This window comes from Micropterus dolomieu, linkage group LG13 (genome assembly GCF_021292245.1).
Source record: "Micropterus dolomieu isolate WLL.071019.BEF.003 ecotype Adirondacks linkage group LG13, ASM2129224v1, whole genome shotgun sequence".
NCBI classification, from domain to species: Eukaryota; Metazoa; Chordata; class Actinopteri; order Centrarchiformes; family Centrarchidae; genus Micropterus; species Micropterus dolomieu.
Genome location: NC_060162.1, coordinates 10750922 through 10772172, shown reverse-complemented (window position 1 = coordinate 10772172; position 21251 = coordinate 10750922). Strand labels below are relative to the sequence as shown.

Here is a 21251-nt window from a genome sequence, read left to right as displayed (position 1 = left end):
CTCTTGGTTTTGCTTAATCACAAAATTACTGTTGAACTTGGATTTGAAAAATCATATTATGTGTATGTAATGGGAATTCACTGGGATTTAGCAAGTCTCCTGTTCTTCTTCCCCTGTCTCTTTTCTGCTATATACCAAAAAACTTGTTTCAGTTTATTAAAAAAAAAACAAAAAAAACCTGAAGACACTGTATCTCTTAGCAGATGAAGCTGAAAAAGGAATATTTTATAACCCCTGGAAATCTTCCCCAACGAAAAGCAGCTTGCTGGAAGTAATCACAATTCACATGTCTGTCATGCCCTATGCATAATCATGTAACTATATGTATGCTGCATTATTTCAGTGCTCCAGGCAGCAAACTGCATACTCTGAGAAGCTAATCAGTCTGTAAATCTGTCTACAATAGAGACTAGAATAGACTAGACTACACAAAACTACAAAAAGCCATGTTAACGCTGTAAGAAAACTCGAGAAACATTGTTTCTCTGCATAAAAAGCTCTGGATTTTCAACTTCAAGCAGTACATTTAGGTAATGAGGCCCAACAGTAATTTGTAGCCAGAGACTTAATTAAAAGGCAGGTGGTGATCGATGGGATCTTTAGACCGAAAACAAGTAGTGATCTATTAATGTAACATTGAAACACTTTAAAGAGGAGGTAATTATTTCTTCACTGCATGCTCTCCTGCCTTACATGCACAGTAAAGCATGATATCCATGGAATGAGTACTAGGAGGTGAAAGTACAGAAGTATTACCAGTGAAATATGGCAAAAATGTGGATTAAAAAGTACAGTATTCTCCTCTAAAATGTAGCGGCGGCGAAGTATAATGTAGCATGAAATGGACATGGATTCAAGTAAAGTATAAATACCTCAAAACTGTACTTGGGGACAGTACTAAACTATCAGTGAGAAAATAAAAGATAATAAAAAAAATAACCTGAGTCTCAATATTGATATCAATATTGATTTACTTGACACTCATTCATCTTGTTTAATTATTGCCATTTTAAGTTGCTACAACCTGATTGTTGCGTCATTTCAGCAGCTAACCTTTAACAAAGAAAACTACAATATTTAGTCTTTCTTGAAAAGACATTAAAATTAATATGCGCCACTTCCCCCACCGCCACTAATTAACCACAAAGAATTGAACTGTAGAGATACAGCTGAAGCGCGTTAATGTCAAAAGTTGGCTTCCTTGTAAAGTCTGTCATTTGATGCCCAGCTCACAAATCAAATGATTATTTAATGTTTTTATAGGCTAAAGTTGTTATTTTTCTCTTGTTTTTTTAATCATTTTTATAATTCTGCAACACATTTAATTTACAAATGTTTGAATGTAGCCTTGTGACCTCAGTGTATGCATATTCTTTATCAAATACTGCTGACATTAAGGACTCAAATCTCCCAAACAAACATGAAAGTGTTAATATGAGTGGGGGATAAATATAGATGGTCAGGTGTGGTGCGGTATGTTGCTCTGTACTGGATTAGCCCATATTAACCATCAAACAACGCATTCATTTAACTGGAAAAGTCATCCCTGTGTAACGTGTCAATCATAAGTTAAATTAAGACTCTTTCTGCCCAAGTAGCTCTCTCCTAAGGGAGCTCATTCGCTCTGTTTTCCTTCATTTTTGTGTCCGTCAGCAGTATTCTCCTGTTCATCCACTAAGCACATCACACTGCGAGCGTAGCTGCCTTGCCCGCTGTCTCACCCGCGCTGCATCTATTTTGGTCGTGTGAGCGTGATAACCTCAACACTACTGTTCCCCCTTAATCTGTGCTCAGCCATTCAGCGCTGCACTGGCAGAGGCAGCATCCTCTGGGGCAGAAGCTCACACTGCCACAGGGGTCACATTTATGATGTTTTTCTGCATAGACTTCATTGGTGGATCATGTGAGGGTACTGTGTTGTTAATGACTTCCGGGAAGGGTTTTTTGGGGGATGTAAGGATACAGTCTGCATCCCGTATGGATTGTAAAGCCTTTTGAGACAAATCTGTGATATTGGGCTACATAAATAAAATTGACTTGACTTAAACATTAACTAGAAACATTATATAAGTACCTGTGCTAAGCCTTCTTTTGACCGCAATAATGTCTCAGTGTGGGGATTAATGTATGCAGTTAATGTATGCAGTTAATTTATGCATATTCTTTTAGTAATTTCTTTCAACGCTTGTAGAGTCCATTCTATGCGGGGAAAGGCTCAGTGCAAGTAAATGTATTTATGGCTGAGGAGGAGGTTGAATGTTCTATTGATTTGTACCTGTAACCTGAGCAGCGGTAACAAAATAACATCAGCTCAGCTCTAAGAAAACATGTATACATGACTGACACCTCCAAATACAATCAGTACATATAGTTCAGACAGCGACACCTGTTTTATTGATAACTCATCAGTGCAATGAGTCAATTGCTGAGAAAACAAATAAATATGGTATGTGTGGACATGTTGTTCATAAATATGCCACTAGGCTCCAAAACAACTGTTTCCCCCACATGACCCATTTTCCCTCCAATTGTCTGGTTATACAAGTCTGTTTCAGCACGACAGTTTGACAACATCATTCCAGGAATTAAATCAGTGTCCTCAGTCAGTCTATGATGGAGGAAGGAAGGAAAGAGACAAAGAGCTAAGAGGGAAAGGCATGCGACATCGATCCGAGGCGCTGCTGCCTGCTATCGTAAAACAGATTGTGTTTGATTTCAGATAGAATTATTTGTCTGCAGTTGATATGGTGAACTTGTTAGCAAACAGTTGCTTATTTACACATCCAGCAGTTTTGGAGCAACATTATCAATCATTTGGAGCAGTATTTCTGACCACCTGATGACTGAAAGTCCAATATTCACTCTCTTTTAGCTCTGTTTTAGGTCTCTACCAGCTCCCAAGGGAAGTATCTGGCTCTTTAGCTTTTAAATGCTCCACTGTGTTTACCAGCTTGTTGATAAAAAAACAGAAAGAAAAAACAGCAACCTGATGTGGCTGAAAATTATGCTATCAGAGCAGTGAGAGTGAACCAAAGCAGTATATTTGGAAAGATAGATTCAGGTAATAATTCTCTGTAGGTTGAGAGCGACCTCTTTCACATTTGTCACAATGTTTTCACATTGTCATTTGTTATCAATTGTAGCCGCTGAGACTTTACACAGCATTCAAGTTTACAGGAATAATTCAACATTTGGGGAAATATTTTTATTTGCTTTTTTCTCAGACATAAGAGTGGTATTGGTACTCTATCCTAACTCTGTGAAATAAACTAAATTGTTTATTTACTTTACATTTCATTTTGATTTTTAAGAAGTTCATGTATTAAAATGAATGCATGTACATCTTGTGGCCATTTATTATTTGAAATTTAACCGCACACAAATTACAAACAGAGAATAAACAGCAGGAAGGCAAGCGAGATGCAGTTTTTGAGTGTTGTGTCATGGAGGAATGAACGAGAGGAAGGGCGAGCGTTGTGGTTCTGCTAAGAAGGCAGTCATGGAAGATTAGTGTGAGAGCAGGAGGGATTTGACTGGATTGCACAAAGTGACCCGCTGTGCTCATGTAAACATCAGCAAGATGGACCCTTCCTACCACAGTTTACAGCGAGGACACACCCTTCCCAATTTGCCAGAGGGAGCACAATGACCTCAATATAGTATCTTAAGATGGCTCTAATTGTAACCGTGTTTCTTCTTAGCGTGATGTGAAAAACCATAGGCTACTGTAGTGTAAACAGCACAACATTAAATGCTATTTAACCATAACGATACAATGCTACTTATAATACTCAGCCCTATGGGGGCGGTACAATATTATAATCAGTCACGTGGAGCAACAACAAATAATCTCTCACATACCTTTGATTATGTTAGCTGTAGCAGCATGTGTAACTACACTTGATATCCTACATAATCTAATCTATGCTTAAGTCACAAATGAACATCCATAATAATACTTCTATGGTGTAATAACGGTTCATCTCTATAGTGGCCCCCCTATATGAAACTATATCAGTAGATGAGCACAGCGGTCGTCATGACAGATGGCTGAAGGGTGCCTTAGTAAATCCATCCACTACAACGTTAACTCCTTGGGAAGTGAAAGTAGAAGAACACTAAATGCCTCACTAGTTACTAATTAATTATTTTGCTCAAGACATCATTACAGGATGTCTGCCATGAGTGGTGTTGCTCCCATCTAAATAACAAGGGATCATTATGTGCCTCATGGAGAATCAATCATTCAAGAATGGAGAGTCTGTAGCGCGCAGATCATGAAAGCTTTTCTACCAGGGATTACCAGTGTGTCTGCTTTCTTCAGTGTGACCCCTTCATACCTCCTAAACACACACAGCTACCAACAACAGCACAGCAACCCACAGAACAAAAATAACTGAGATTAGCCTAATCTCAAAACTTATCACTTGAGCTCCCTCCCAAGAATATATCTGTCATCTGTCTGCTTACTGTACCGGGCACACCATGCAGAAGGAAACTTGTGTTCACAGGGGGATATCCCTGGGGGATGGACAGAAGATCAAAGCTGCTTTCACTGAGAGTTTTCTTACTCTGCAGGGGGTTAACACAAATCATTAAACATATATAGTTGCTAAATATCAAAATATGACATGAGTTTAAAAAAAACAAAACCGTGCTAAAAATAGGCAGCAGATGTTCGAAGACATAGCAGATGTTAATTTTGTTTCACTGCTGTGGGGCTGCTGAAACAGTTGCACCCCAGGCTCAGTCAGAAGATGGCAGTGGTTTGAGGGCACTCAGTATAAACCTGGTTCCATTTATCTTCAAGAAAATATTTTTGATTAAAACACTTTTATTTTTATATCGCGTACAATTTTGCCTCCTGTCTAGACAAGCTATTCCTTCTGTTCTTCTCCTGTCTTTGCCTCTCGGTGTCACAGCCATTCTGTCTTTACTGTGTGGACGTGTCTGTTTAAATCTTACATCAAATAAAGGGTCGAACTGAGAGACAGACTGACAGTGACAGAGAGAGAGAAATAGAGGTACTCACAGTGGAGGAGTGTACAGCATTTTAAATGTCATGAAGAGCTTACAGAAATCTAAAACTGACGAATATGATCTATCAGCAGTGTCTATTTTTTTATTATTTTTAAATCACATACGTTCATTTGTTCAATTGCCTAAGTGGACTGAAAATCTTGTTTATAAGAGACGTAAGAGGCATAATAGCAAGAAGACATGTTTTCATAAGCAGCAGCTGTCAACTTCGATATAGTATCAAGTATAACAGCCATGTATGTCTCATCATTGATAAAGTTAAATGATTTAACGCTATAGAAGTGTACAAATGGCATCACACTTTGTTGTTTTAAAAATTGCTTTTCCACCAAATTCATGTTTATTCTTAAGTTTGACTAATCTAAATTTGTCGTTGTCCAAATAAAGTGGGTTTTAAAGGTTTTTTGCAGGAGAAGATAGACATAGTAACTTATATTTTTTTTTATTATTTTTGTTTAAGCTTGAAACATATGGGTGCCGACAATGCAGCCTATTTTTTGCTATCCTATTTTTCTTCTCTCACTTGAATGTTTGATCTATTTATGAACATATCTAGAAGACAAACTCGGTTGTGTATGTGTGGTACATCCAGTACTTGAATATATCAAAAGCACACCATCGTCTATCCGCACTGTTATTAATTTAATCAATAAGTTTAATTAAATAGTACATAGGAGTCGCTGTGCAAGCATTACTGTTGACATAGTAATTTTAATTACCTTGTATTTATAGTTATGTGTGCAAAACGCCATGGTGTTCTTATATTCAGATGCAGTCTCAACAACACACACAAAATAAAGCAGTGGCGCAGAACCAGTGTGTTTAAAGCTATGCTTTTCTACCTACCATGGGTCTGACAATTAACTCTGTACTCTAAACCATATGGTCAAACAATTAACGCTCTCTTCTGCAGTTAACAAGACCAACTAGCAACAGAAGGAGCGCTGAGTGACTTGGCAAGGGAAAATGGGTTAAATCTACAGGGGATGAGGAGAAAAACTTTCTTTCAGGCAGTGGAGTCTGGGATTTTCCACCCCTTGGGCCAAGAGTGAGCTTCCCTCAGTGAGCTGAGCAAGAACACGATTCAAGGCACATTATGTTCATCGTCAGAGAGCCGTGTCTTAAAACAGAGAGGACAAGAACACAGACGGCATGAGAGGGAGAAAGCATTGTCCTTTATATTTGTCTGCTAGACAAAATTGGACCGGAGGAGTCCATTAGGCTGCTGTTTGTGTGACTTTACTTGCTTGTTTGTGTGTAGATGTGTGTGTGTGTGTGTGTGTGTGTGTGTGTGTGTAAAATGGACAGACAGGGAGAGAAATAATGTTGGAGAAGATTAATTTATTACTGCACTAAAAGAAAGACCTGCAACCCCTCCAAACTAAATGTAATACTACATTAATATTTGCGTGAGAAAGAAAATTCTAACGCCTTAATATATTAAATGAAGCTCAGTCTAAAGCTGAAATAAATCAAGTCTACAACTATGGTAGCAGAAATGACAAGATTCCTACATTTTATGTGTATTCTTTAGTTTGCATAGATGAAATAAATAACACATTCTTGTCCAGTGTATTGAACATTGATACTGGTGTGTACTCTATGACACTAGAAACAGGGAGACGTCCCCTTTTTCACATGTCAAACTTGTGACAGGCTGCTTGTCGCACATTAAGCCACAAAGCTCTTTAGCACCCCGCAGGCTGCAACTCCAAGCAAGCAAAGGTCGCCTTCGCCCGGTCGTGCTCTGCAGTTCTATATGCAGAGTGGGGTTCCCAAATTTGTTTGTGGCCGTGACTACCAATATGCTATAATACCATGTTGGGTCCTCCAGCAGCAAAACACAGCCTTTCATCCATTCACATACTATTCAAAGTGGAATACAATCCGATTTGGATAGAAAATGAAGGCATTTGCAAGCTATCATGTCAGGAGGTCAAACCTGAATAAAAAGATGCAAAACATGGTCATTGTTATCATGAAAATGCAGATTTGTTAGCTTTCTCCATAAAAAGGGCTGCTGTTTTAAGACTTGTTCAACCAACTGGGAGGAAGCATGCACAAAACATCACGATGGTACTTCAACACTGATGAAAAATGCAAGAGTGAAGAATTTCACTGTTCCGTAGCCAAGTGCCTAGATCCACTGGACAGCAGATTTGCTTCTACTCGTGCTTTAGTGACAAATGCTAACTATGCCCACATCCCAGTCACATTAAGCTTATGAGATGCAGCGGTGGAATCTGTCCATCAGGCACAGGAAAGAATAGATAATTCTTAATAAAGTAATGAGCCTGCAAAATAAATAAATATCTATTACTCATAAAATCATAATAAATATTTATATGTCAATTTGCCAAATGCAACAGGAGCCGTTCAACTTTGAAAGACATCCTCATAAGATGGAGTGATGTAATGTGAAGTAATACATTTTTAAAAAAGCAGGAAGAAGTCACTTTAGAAGCACCACAGCAAAGATGGGTGACCCAGACAGAAGAACTACTCCAGCAGACGCTCAGATTAAAGCTGCATGGAGGATGTAGGAGGCACCTAGATGAATGATTTATTCCTAGACTCCCACATTAACTGTATCCAACATTTGCACCTTCTCTTTAACGGTGGAGAAATTACACTGTAACCTGCACATTAGTCTGTAAAGCTCAATCTCCTCCTTTTAATGCATATGCATAAAAAAAGGTAAACTTCAATCATGACACCCAAGCTAGTGCCTTAGGTTACATATGGCGCTTCCAGGCTGCTGTATCTGTTGGATAAATGACATGTATGTCTCCAGGCACAGAAGAGTTTTTTTTCCCTCAGTGTCCTCAACATACCTTCAAGTGAAACCAAACCTTTGTGTGCTTTGCGAAACAATGTCCCATGTCCCAACTTCTTCTTGCTGGGACAACCAGCTGTGCAGACTTGGCTATGTGTGCTTTGTGCAGCAGCAAATACAGAATCTGGGCTAACTAACACCTGCTCCAAAGTTGAAACATGTCCTGCGTTGTACAACATTCCCAGCAGCCTCATCTCACATAGGTACTATATATCATAAAGCAGTGTGTGATTTCTCTTCAAGGAATGTTAAATTGATGATCTTATCCATGCTGCCTTACTTAAAAGATGCATTACCTATCAGAATGTTTGATGTCTTCAAACACTCATCTTGGGCCATTATTTCCATTGTTTGCCTTTGCTGCAGTGAGGACATACATGGTATTGGGGGGCCGATAAAACTACCAAGCTGCTGTATGCCACCTCTAGACTACATGGTATGAAATATTTAGATGCGCACACACACATAGACATGATACATACCCACAACAGTCCTCAGCCTCACACATCACATCAGATCAAATCATGTCACATAACGTGAAACAGTTGCGTACAGTCATCAGCCAACGGCTCTGCTCCAACACAGCTCTTCCAAAGTCCTGCAGACAGGCACATTTCCGCTCCTCACTACTGTACGCATGTCCTACAGCTAAATGCCATCAGGGAGAACGTGGCAATGAGGCCAGGCTCCCTTTAATTATCCTCCCATAAATGCCATTTGCTGTTCTCCTGTGATGAATTCATTGTGTATGTAAGGCAGCGCTGCAGTCACTGTGATAAATTGCATGTAGGCGCCGCTTTAAAAGAGCAGAGGTGGATTGCATGATGCACTGAAATGCAAACAGACAAAAAAAACACTACCAGGTCACATTTAAAAACCTTTGTCCATACTTCATTTACAAGATGTAATTACAGAGAGGAATAGGACAACAACAGAAAATCAGTCGTGGGAACTTAGTACAGAATCACTGTTGCTGCTGTATGTGATACACACCAAGATAAAATGTAACACATACTACCTTCCGCCTTATCTTTCTTCTCTTTCTCTGTTTCCATCTGTCTTTCTGTCTCTCTGCTCTCACTTTCAACCTCACACATGATTCAGCACTTCATGATTCAGCACACTTTCTGTGTGTGTGTGTGTGTGTGTGTGTGTGTGCGCGCGCGTGCTAAGCTTATGCACCTGTGTCCCTGCATGAGACCAGGGGTGGTGGCCTCACCGAGGACTTGGCATAGCCTATTCTAAGTCCACAGGACTCTGTGAACCAAAGCCGACTAATCTCCTTTGACACCAAACTATCTGTTGCTGAGGTGGCAAATTACGGTACACAGTGGCTTCATCATGATCTGCTTTTTTCACTTTATGATGCCTGTGCCTTCCATCTCTAATATATTAATTTTTAAGTAACAATCTTGAGGATTTTCTTTTAAATAAATGTCTCTTAAATCACTATGCAATGCCAAATGAAGTGACACAGGGGTGATTGAGCCTATGGCCTAATAATGAAAGTATTGCAATATTTATATTTTTGCAGTATTGCGAACTGCGTGTCTGTGGCGTTACGCGTTACTGTGGAGTTAACTGCTAATGCAAACAGAACATGTCCTACTGCTGCAGCTTCACATTATAAGCATTTAACTGGCGAACACGCAAGTAGTCTTTTATTATGAAGAAGTCAATTAAATGCAATGTGTTTGTCTGTTATAGTTTATAAAAAATGTGTCTACAAAACAATAAAATGGGCATTTTTTTGCCTTTTTTGACAGTGGATCAGTTTGAAATATGGAACAAGGAGCAGCCATAGTGAGCTGTTAGATGAAGATACAGGCTGCACACCTCCAACTTCTCAGCAAGGTAACCAACTCCTTTCACTGTGCCCTGCTATGTTCGCAGACTCATGCCAAGTGCAGCATGAAATGAGATCACGGTTGCACACAGAATGATGGGCAAAGGCCAATTATTGCCTGACTTCTTTATTAAAACGATTTTGTTTGTTTTATAAGAGTAGTATAAGACCGCACATGCTGTTTCCACCAGTTAGTACAGGTGTCGCCAAATCAACCAGTACTGAACTCTTAAGGATTAGCACTTTAAGTCATTTATCAAACAAAAATTATTTTTTATATTTTATCATTGTAAATAGTAACTCTTTGAGTTTTAGACTGCTGGTTGGTAACTTAAAGACATCATCTTGTGCTCTGGGAAATTGAAATAGTATACACACAGAAAATAATCACCCTATTTTCAGCCATCTCTTGTCTTATACCGTGACTTGAAATTTTTGTTACATGGATGTATCTAATTTTGTAACACTAAGAGGAGGTACATGCAACAGAAAAGAAAAACTATTTTTATAACTATGTATAGGAAGAAAGACCTTTTGAAGTTCTGTCTTGGGTTTAATTCAGCATTACACTAAAAAAACTAACTATGTAGAGGTGCAGACAGACATCTCCACCTCCATTGTTTATATTCTATGTCTAAAGGTGGACGAGTTAAAAAAAAGGTCTGCTGTCAGACTGTCACACAATAGTAAGGGTTATTTCAGCGGAGATCAAATTTAGCCAGTGTAATGTAGTTACAGTCTCCTCTGCTGCTCCCACGCAGTGAACTATATACACACCAGGTCGGTTGGCTAACATTTTCCCCTTTTCAGATCAATTTATAGACTGAGCTGTGAATTAACCAAGCGCCTTAGCTTAGGATAAGGTAGCCCTACGGACTCTATAATTAAACAGATCTCTTGCATCTGGCTCTGCTGTCGTCTGTAGCAGATACTACCTAAAAATAAAATACAAAATACGCAGCTTACGAGACAAATTAGCTAACAATTATTAGCAGTGAATTGATAGAACAATCTGATCTTGAGAAGTGAATCAGTCTGTCATGTTGATGTTCACAGTAACAGGATGTACTTTTGCATGACAGATTTATGATTCTGATGCTGACAAAGTGTTGATGCACATAGTGGCTAGCATAGCTGCCACTTCCTACAGGCAGCTGATAAGTGCCTCACGGACATTGAGTTCATTTTCCTATACACATAGTTATTAAATTGCATGCCAGGGATATTAAAATGAATCAATATGACTGTTTCAGGAAAGGCCTCGCCCCACATAAAGAATGTATACTGTGTGTCTGACTGGCAGACGACAAATGAAACTTCAGGGCAAATTTATGCCACAGACCCAACTCTCACAAGGAGCACCTTTTTAAGAGCATAGGAAAGAAACCGGAAAAAAGGGATGCAAAGACAAGAAAAAAGTCACCACTCATGACCTATACTGAATGTTTTATCAATGTAGTGGTAAGGCCCTTTTAGGTAGGAATAAGAATAAACAATACGAATAATGTAACTATAGTAGCAATGAAGGTGAACTATCAGCAGTTGAAACTAGTAACATTACCTCATGTCCTGCTACTGGAGTATGTTTATACTGACTGTAGGGGCAGGGAATCATCGTGTAACTCATGACAGTGACACAGTGAAACGGTGACAACAGTATCAAAATACAGCTGACTCTGCAACGTGACCACACAACATGTGTTGTGATACGCCAAATATGTCTTAACTTAAAGAAAAACAACCCCTAAATAGGAGAGGAAAATGTGTCAAAATGCAGTTAATGTGTATACACTGTATTGTGAAGTACATATTTGAATAATTCTGGTTGATAATGTATATCACAGCAGAATCTGTGCCATTTTAACACACACAGATGATGTGCTATCTTTCAAATGTGAGGACCCAGCTGCCACAAAGTAGTTTCACAGTTAAATGTCAGTAGGACAAGTCTCCCTCATGAGAGAAAAATATATTGTTATATATCACCATAAATGGTATCTTATTATTTGTCCCAAGAGACTAGTAAGGCTAATACAAATTGGTCATACTAATGCATTTATTTAAATATTCAATGCAGCATCGCATAGAGAAACGATAATTAGGTTCCAACAGATGTTTATAAAGCAATCAAAATACAACAAATAGTAAAGCAATTAATTAAAATGTATGTTTGTGTTTTTGCCATTTAAGAATGGCTACTAAAACTCAAACTATTTAGACTAAATTGGAATGTTTAACATATGTTATACATTTATGTAGACCATAGAACAGTAGCAGAAAAAATTGCACTTTTCTATGTCTAAGCATTGGCACAAACATCTCAAAAGCTTAAGCCTGAAGCTAAGATGCTGCTCTTTTTGGTGCATACAGGTTTGTTGATGATTGTTAATTCTCAATTATGTTCAATATGCCTTCTGCTGAACATGGGCGTAGTACTAGATTACAAAACATGCCATTATTTACAGTGAAATATAACAGTTATTCAAGTCAGTAAACAAAATGCAATTCTATAAAGATCAGGTTTACAGCTTTGTTAATGACATGTTTTAAAGCACTGTAGAGTAACACACAAATTCTGCCTGGGGACTCAGAAAGGGTACAGCCACCCCTAGGGGCTGGTATGCTGCCACAAGCCCAACCTGAGCCCCTGTGCTTTAGCTGGGATCTGGCGGGAGGCCTGGTGACTGTGATGCGCCAGATGTGGCACTGGGAGCTGTGGGGATTCTCTACAGCAGTTTAAAAATGTTATCCCCTTAGTCTGCTTTTGTATTTTTTTATTAAATACAATGAAACAAAATCAGCACTTGATGTGGTGGTATCTAAATCTATTCCTGGTAACATAAATCATGACTATCTCTCCAACATTTGCACATATGTAAAGGTTAACAGCAGAAGTTGGAGGAAAAACTGTTGTGACTGTAAGGTCATTGGGATAATTAGCTCTTTAACTGAGAGGACATAATATAATAAAACATAGGGCAAGCAGGGTTAAAAATTAATAGGAGCAGGGGGCGAAAATGCCCTTGAAAGATCTAAAAATGCCTGTGAAATTAAAAATGAATGGGCAAAAAATGCCCCTGATAACTGTTCACATTATGTCATTGAATTATTAAATACTAGCCATTAAATATGATTCCCTTGTGGGTCACTATATGTGCGTCACATATACTTTTTTTTCGCCACATGAAGGTAGCAGAACAAGCTGAAAACACTACAGTAACATATCAACTTATTTAACTCATTTAACTATTAACATTAGCGTTTGTTTATTAGGGTGTTTCTGGCCCCATGATAAATATAAATGAAATATTAACTCTCCTTTTAGCTCTGTTTTGGTTTCTACCAACTCCTGAAGGAAATATCTACCACTTTGGCTGCTGCTCTAAATCTCCACTATACTGATTGGTTAAAACATAATGCGTATTTCACACAAAAGCATTATGTAAACATTTTTTTATTAGTAGTTCTTCAGAAAAATGTGTTCTGAAAATGACCAAATGACCAAAATGCTTAAGATCATATGATAAAGACAAAACTGCCCTTGAAAAAACATTACCCTAGGCAGAATATGTAACTTCTACATTTCGTATTGCCCTTTCTGGCTCAGCTCCACACACTGTACAGTGAAGACATGTTGATGTCACTTAAAATAATTGTGTTAATTTGGTCTAATATAAGAAAGTCACTTCAAGATGTGTGAAGCGCAACATTTTCAGTGCAACAGTTCAACTGCCTGTATTTGGTTAATGCTTGTTTAAATAGTGGTATTTGAGTATGCAGTGCATTTACTGCTCTGCATGACCTTCACACTGTACACTCCAATTTCCCTAAGCTTTGTGTATTGCAATAATTATGTTTGTCATTATGTATGTCAAACACATGGAGAACCAAGCATCCAGATACGAATAGTAGCATCTAGTAGCACGCAGAGATGGGCACAAAATAAATAACAAGCTTATTAATGTATTATGTATTTAATTTAAAAGTAATTTGTAATTTGAAAATATAAAAATACATACACTATACAAACGGATAATATTTTAGGGATTTAGTAGCCTCAATATGGGTCTGGCCTTAACCCCTTCACGCTGAAAAGCTACTTTCCCAATCAGGATATCTTGGAGGTGGGAGGCTGCACATTTAGAAGTGGGTGGTTTCTAGGTAGTAAGTCTAGTTGCCACGTGCACACATGTTTGCTAAAGCTCTTTTTTTCTGCTGTTTTTTTTTGTCATTCTGTAAGCTTGCCTTAGCATGCAGCCTCTGATCATCTTTTGATTAGATACCTTATCTCAGGGGAAATATACATCCAAAGCAGCTTGTTTCCTCAAGCTACTGGTTACGAGGAACACAAATGATACTGTAGTTCAGTGGTCGTGATCCTAGACCCAACATGACATGCCACGTGATTCATTTGCATTGCTTTAAATACACAAATAACACAAGTTCTTTTTTTAACATTTACACTTTTTCTGCACAGCGAAATACAAATTACAAAATACTCATAATTAATTAATTACATATTTTAAATACATTGAAATACTGCCCATCTCTGGTAGCATGAGCACCAAGTAAGTTGGTTTTGGAGCCTGTATACTAATATAAGTATAATATTACATCTTCCTGGTGATCTAAATATCTACTAGAGGTAATATTAATGCTTATTCAAACGACTGCATCCAATAAAAAATAAAAATAAAACTTTTTTGCCATCATCATTTTTCATGACTAATTGGCACAGCCAGATGGAGTCATTTACCTCTCCTCTCTAATGAGTGACAATTGAGTGAGTTGCTTAAATAAGATATATCAGTTCCTTTGTGGGCACTAATACTGTAGCTACTCATTTTTTCTTAGACCACAATACCCAGCAGTCACTTCTACTGTCAGGAAGAGGTTTCTCCATTAAGAGGTTTGTAGGAGTAACTCTATTAGAGAATGTTGATGAACCAAAAAATCTGACTTAGCCCAGTTCTGACTGTCCAGCCTGCACTGATGAAATAACGACCCTCGTTACTTCGCAGATGGAGGGAGGAGATGGTGACGAAGTGAAAAGGGGGGGAAGGGAGCACACAACAGATGAAGGAATGACGGACGTACAGGCTGGGAGATGATTTATGTTGAAACTCACAGTCTTAATAAGTAACTGAGTCTATCCCAAGGCTGATGTAATGATAGTTCACTGCTTGAAACTCATTATGATGGCAGGAGTCTGCATTTGTCCCTCCATTAAAGCGCTAATCCAGCCTCCTACACCTAACATGTTACGACAGCTTGGAATTTTTCCACTGAGTGCCCTTTCTTTCCTCTCACGTCTCCTGTGGATGTGTCTGATTTGCTGTTGTTTTATTATTCACTGTGACTATTTAATGCGGTTAAACCAAAATAATGTTCAAGTTCTATACTGTATTTTTACAAGAACTGAAGTTAGACACAAAAACATCTAGAGAAAGACAGAATGCTAAAGGAGGATGACATACCGTGAAAGAGAGAAGGCATGCATGGGAGAGAAGGGGTGGGGGGAGAACCAAAGAGGAAGAAACGGGCAGAGTTTGATAAGCAAAGAGAAGAACGGAGGCAAAGAGGAATGACTGAACGTGAGAGAGGAATGGGCAGTGCTGTAAGCTCTGCAGTTGTATGCAAGTATTATGACACATCCCTATATACTGCACTGCCTGTCTCCCTGCTTTCTTACTGCAGATTTTCATTAACCTTGCGGCACCGTCTATTTGTTTTTCTAACCTAGTCCATGCCATCTCATCCTCCCACTGCATACAGCTCTGCAAACTAGATAGCAATATAGTATACAGTACTGCCCTATCTGAAATTTAAAATCAACTTCCTACACAGCCTGCATGCCAAGATAATTTTGCCAGGAAACTGTAATCCATATGGTGCTAACTTTTCAGAATATGGTTTGTGATACAGTAAGCGTGTGTGTGTGTGTGTGTGTGTGTGTGTGTGTGTGTGTGTGTGTGTGTGTATCCTACAGTAAATCCAAACCCCACATTTAGCAAAGCTTGAATAATGCTTTGCTGAAGCATGAATAATGCTTTTGTTTATCAAATGCCACATGGTACAGTAATGCTACTGGAACACAGTTTGAAACGTACCCTGACAGAAAAATATAAGCTATCGTAAACACTATAAAAGTACTGCTGCCTCATTGGTACTTTAGCACAAGGATGATCTTTTCCTGCACCATTAATGTTCAGTGATCCATAGCGTGGGGGGCTGTGAACTGGACACGCTACACACTCATACACAGATACTGTTCATGACTATATAGTAGCTATTAGTGGGCTTGTAAAATATTTATAGGTTCGTAACATGCCAAATGCATCTTTATACAGCAAATAATGTATTTTTGCATTTGCCTTTTGCCATTGTTACTGATGAAGCACAGGGCATGTGCTACCCAAAGAATCTAAGTTCAGGTTGTGCTCTGATAGCAACACAATTTGCTTCAACCAGTGTAACAAACAGCATGGATAACAGCGGCGATACCAACAGGGGAGTCAGACAATTAGGGAGGGACAAGGAGTTGAGGTGCAAGGACGGTCAGAACGAGGTGAGAGAGAGAGAGAGAGAGAGAGAGAGAGAGAGAGATGGTGACATGGTCAACCATTTACATATTATCTAAGCTACATTTCAAATCAAACCTAATGCCAGGGCTCTGGCCGTGTATCTATCTGCTGGAATGGTTCAGTCACGATATGGAGAAGTGTAATCTTTCGATCGGTCAGCATGTAATGAAATTGTTACCAGGACGAGGATAAGACTAGAGCTTGGTTAAATAGTCTTAGAGTCAGGGAGTGCAAGGACTCAATGGAGGGTAATAATGTATCACTCTCTTTTATGTCCAGTGGGGTTTAACCTTGAGGATGTTCACACACAATCCACCAGTCATCTAGAACAACCACACTAACAGAACATTGATTTAGCCTCTAATATACTAGCTTTATCAGATATCTTCTTATACTCTCTGGATAAAATCGTTGACTACATGATGTTATGCACTGAATACATATATACCCACTATGTAGTTAGAAATAAGGCTTTTTTCCTGGAAAAATGGAGGCAATTACTTTTGATTTCTGCTTTTAAATTAATTTCACCCATCAATGAGCTGAAACTGTCATTACCACTTGCTATCCACGGATAAGCCTTCTGACCAGTGGTGATTGACTGCACCTAATAGTTTTGTATGTGCACAATTATATATCTGCATTAACCTTTCAAGGTTGTTGCCATGCTGTTGGGGAAAGCACCCCAGCCAGAGAACGACCATGCAGACCAAAAATAAATACAGTAAACAACCACTCTCTAACTCTGGCTCATTGCTCTGCAGAGAGCAGAGATGATTTTATATCGATGCCTTTTAGTATTTTTTTTTCTGTTCACTGATATACACAGACAAACATATACGTACCTCCTCCCACTGATGTATGTATCTTATGAGTCGGGACAGTCTCAACAGACGCAGAAGACTGAGGATCTTGGTGAAGCGGACGATTCGCAGGGCACGGGCTGTTTTATATACCTCCGAGTCAAAACCTTTCTCTACTATTAAAAAGATATAATCCACTGGAATGGAGGAGAGGAAGTCCACTACGAACCAGCTCTTCAGGTAATTCATCTTGATGACCTTGGGGTCGAGGATGATTTCTGAGCTCTCCTCGTTGACGATGCCCGTCCTGAAGTTCATGACCAGATCCACCAGGAAGATGGTGTCCGAGGCCACATTGAAGACCAGCCAGGTGGTGGTAGTCTGCTCTGAGAAGAAGGTTATTCCCACAGGAATGATGATTAGATTCCCCATCATCATGATGAGCATTATCAAGTCCCAGTAGAACCTGCAGAGTGACACACATGAATCAGTAATGCAAGGGAGAAAACATGTCCTAGAAAATTAAAACTGACAGACTGTATTCACATATGTATAAAAATATTCATTTTTCTAAAGAATGTGAATACACTTCAAGGACTTTGCCTGAGAGTCTACAGTGGCTCTGCAAAGCAGTGCTTTGAGATTCATCCTCAGTCGGAAGTGGTGGATTGACCGACCAACCATCATTCCTAGAGCCATGCAGCTAACGTTGCTAAACAACAATGGTATGGTTGTTATAGTCTAACTTATTTCCTGCTATGGAGGTTCTATTAGCATATATTGTATAACATGTTGCCAATTTGTTTGGCAACTAACAATAATCGGTAGGAAATTCTTCAAGACTGAGCTCACATGCTTTCCTACAAAGTGAAGACATAAGCATAAGGTCCAGCTCTGACGGCAACATATGATTGTGCTGTTACAAAATCTCTTCTTATTCTTTTGCAACTCGCAGCCCAAAGTTAACTATGATTCAAGGACATCGAGAAATGTTCGGCTAGCACTTACTGTATGCTTTCAGGGCCCTGTTAGAATGAGACCCTCTCATCCTTCCTGGCTGTGTTAATGTCTCTGCCCTCTGTGATGAACAGAGCCAGAAGTGATTCATCAGCACCCTGCTCTTTTCGCTAAGCGTCCTGGGCCTCGATAAAGGCCGGGCAACCATGAATGAGAATAGATGCTTTCAGGAATCCTATCTTGTGCTAAAAACTCTCCACTGAAAACTCTACTGACTGCCTGCCTCTGCTCTGCCTTGCTGCCCATTCATTGCTGCTGTTGAAGATGGAAATGGACTGGCTGGCTGGTTGGCAGACTGGCCACCCAGTAATGGATCTGTTTGAATGAATTAAGACAGGGCCTTGGCTTTATAAATATCCACAGATCATGTGTCTGATAATTGTCTTCACTTCAACTAAACATCTAGGTAGTTCAAACGCCGACCGTGGGTATTTTTACACCAGCAGGCATTGAACTGCAGGCTTTGGAGTGGGCTCTTCATATGGACAGCCTTGACTTAACACCTTGAGTGGGACATCAAAGCTCAGAACATGATACACTTTATTTATACATTATTTGATGCTATCCATTCCTCTATATACTTTTATAAAGGTAGTAACATACTTGTGCAACAATGAGCATGAGAGCCAGAATTGCAGGATTTTAGTTCACCTAAGTTAATACCACTCATACCATTTTGAATACACACAGACTGTTGTGCACCTTTCAGTCTATTGATGCCCCTTCAGCCAACAGGCCATGTCATTATTCTTTTTGTTATTTATGTTTAATAAGAGGCTGCAGTGAAGACATTTGCTATGATTCATCTTTTCAGTTGCTTCATAGCAAGATACGCTGAAAAGTACAATATCTAAGGGGAAGAAGCAAAAAGATAAAGTCGATTCCATGATTCCATAATATATATTTTTAGGGATCTTTTTAATTTGTAGAGAATATACAGTGAATTACTTAAAAAGCTTAATTAGTCTGTGGTGAAAAAGAAGGCTATATTAGAACAAAGAGAAAAATCTGATTCAAAACAATACCTCAAAAAGTCAAAGTTCATGATCTGAAATTAAGTAATTTATAGAACAGTGTACGAAACAGTTTAATTCATTTTTATTTTGAAAACAGTGTAATAACTATTACTATACAGTATAAAATTCATTGTTAAGTTAATTTGAAACTCGTTTGGAAAAGCTGAGGCAAAAGTTACACAAAAGAACACAGTAAACTCAGAAACAGCCTTATACCACTCAAGAATTCAATGTTTTTGTCACTCATATTAATATGATCAAAAGCCTTGTTTTAAAAATGTGAGCCCACAGAGTGCCCACATCTGCAACATATTTCTCTTTTTCATTTGACTTGCGTAGGTGAAATTCACACTACCCATGACCTCTAAGACACCCACTTATCTAATGAATAAAACATTTGTGCTTCGCTTCTTGAATTAGAAAGAAGTTGTTTACAAAGTTAAAGAATTGATTCAATTCCTTAAAAACTGAAGAGCATTTCAGTCGACCCCTTCCTTCTTCAAGAGCCAGTCACAAAGTTTGCCAATGCATTCAACTCCCAATCTGCACCCAGGTCTTGCCACATCATTATGCTCTTGCTTTGGATGCTCCAGCTATGATAATGCACTCAGCCCCAGTTAAGCCAGTAGCAGAGAGCAGCTGTAACTGCAGCTCCTACTCCAGCAATAAACAATAAACCAGCCCCTTTGGACCTACCTAAAACAGGAGATGGGGGCTTTAGAACCCAAAAACAGAAAAGAAAAAAACATAAAGCATTGATGATTATACTGTAGCGACCACCCCTGTGGTCAATCAAAGAACCAGCTCAAGCCGAGGCAGAGAAATCGTTATCAAAACAATCTTGCTCCAAATCAAGCCAGCTCCCTTCAACTTGTAGGTTTCCTCCCAACAACAAGTGCTCCATCATAATCAATGCCAGACCTCTCCTGCCAAGCAGCAGAGGGAACCCCACACAGTCTTACTCAGCACAGCCCGACCCTATCCTGATTTATACAGCGAGAAAAATATGTACTTCAGATCAAATAAAGCGCGGTAAAAGTTATCTATGAATTATGAGGTTAATAAAACACAACCTGTGGTTACAGATAGTCAACCAGACATCATTCTCTGTAGAGCCATCTGTTGGAGGGCAATATATTTATTTGAAACTGTTAAAATGTTCTTTATCTTCCTTAAATCCTTAAATCTTTAAATAAAAGCCGTTCTCATAGGGATAGTAGGGTAGTATTGTTAAATGTGGGTTTCTAATCACACAAGCATTGAAGAATGACTATTTTATAATATGGAACATCTGAATTCTCAAATTGAGGAATGTCAACTGTAAAAACATGTCATTTTAAATGACACGGAGAAGCTTTCAGAAAAGAAATTGCCCATACTTTTCTGCACAGTACATTCTAAATAGCATGAATAGCATAAATGGCTAGAAAAAAAAATTGATGAGCAAGAACAGCAGTGTGGCATTTTAGTTTAGAGACTTTGTAGTGGCTAAAACACAGCCTTCTGTCTTTGCCAAACAGACTACGACAAAGGCCTCTCCTTAGCATAAACAGAGGTGTATGAGCCCATGCATGACGCCCCTCTAAAATGTATGAATAATGAATATTACTAACCTGCCATTAATCTTTAAGCAGCCACTGTGTACAAAGAATATGTTGGATATTGAGTTTCAAACACTCCCACAAAGCAATATAGAGCCTGTGAGAATAGTGGTGTCATTCATGCACCGTACTTACGTAAGACTTTTCATTAAAAGACCATACAATGTTTTTTTGTTTTGTCTTTTTGATCATACGAGGTTCTGCCACAGTATACAAAAGAGGAAATTCTGAAAAAAATCACACATCATTCTGCCAGTTTTTGGTGTGTTGTCAATTAGTTTGGTGGCATTTGATCCAAAACTGAGCAAACAAGAGAATGTTGTGCATACTGTACAAGTTATGGCAAGATACTGAATATCACGGCAGACTCACGGTTTGACAGATCTAAAAACCCTTTGATACACTTGATATCGGCCATCTAGAGAATGGCTATGTTGATTTTATTAGTGTTTGAAGAAAGACTTGTGGAGATAGAGATGTTAATTGAATTAACCTATTCTGAAAAATA

The 21251-nt window shown here is 38.7% G+C and overlaps 1 protein-coding gene across 1 annotated transcript in view; it reads right to left on the bottom strand.

Annotated features, from left to right (window-relative positions):
* LOC123981364 (potassium/sodium hyperpolarization-activated cyclic nucleotide-gated channel 1) overlaps positions 1-21251 on the bottom strand; it is a 79744-nt gene that overhangs the window by 54922 nt on the left and 3571 nt on the right. The window contains exon 2 of the mRNA XM_046066108.1: positions 17152-17575. Within this exon, the coding sequence (XP_045922064.1) occupies positions 17152-17575 (424 nt within the window). The remainder of the gene's footprint in view (positions 1-17151; positions 17576-21251) is intronic.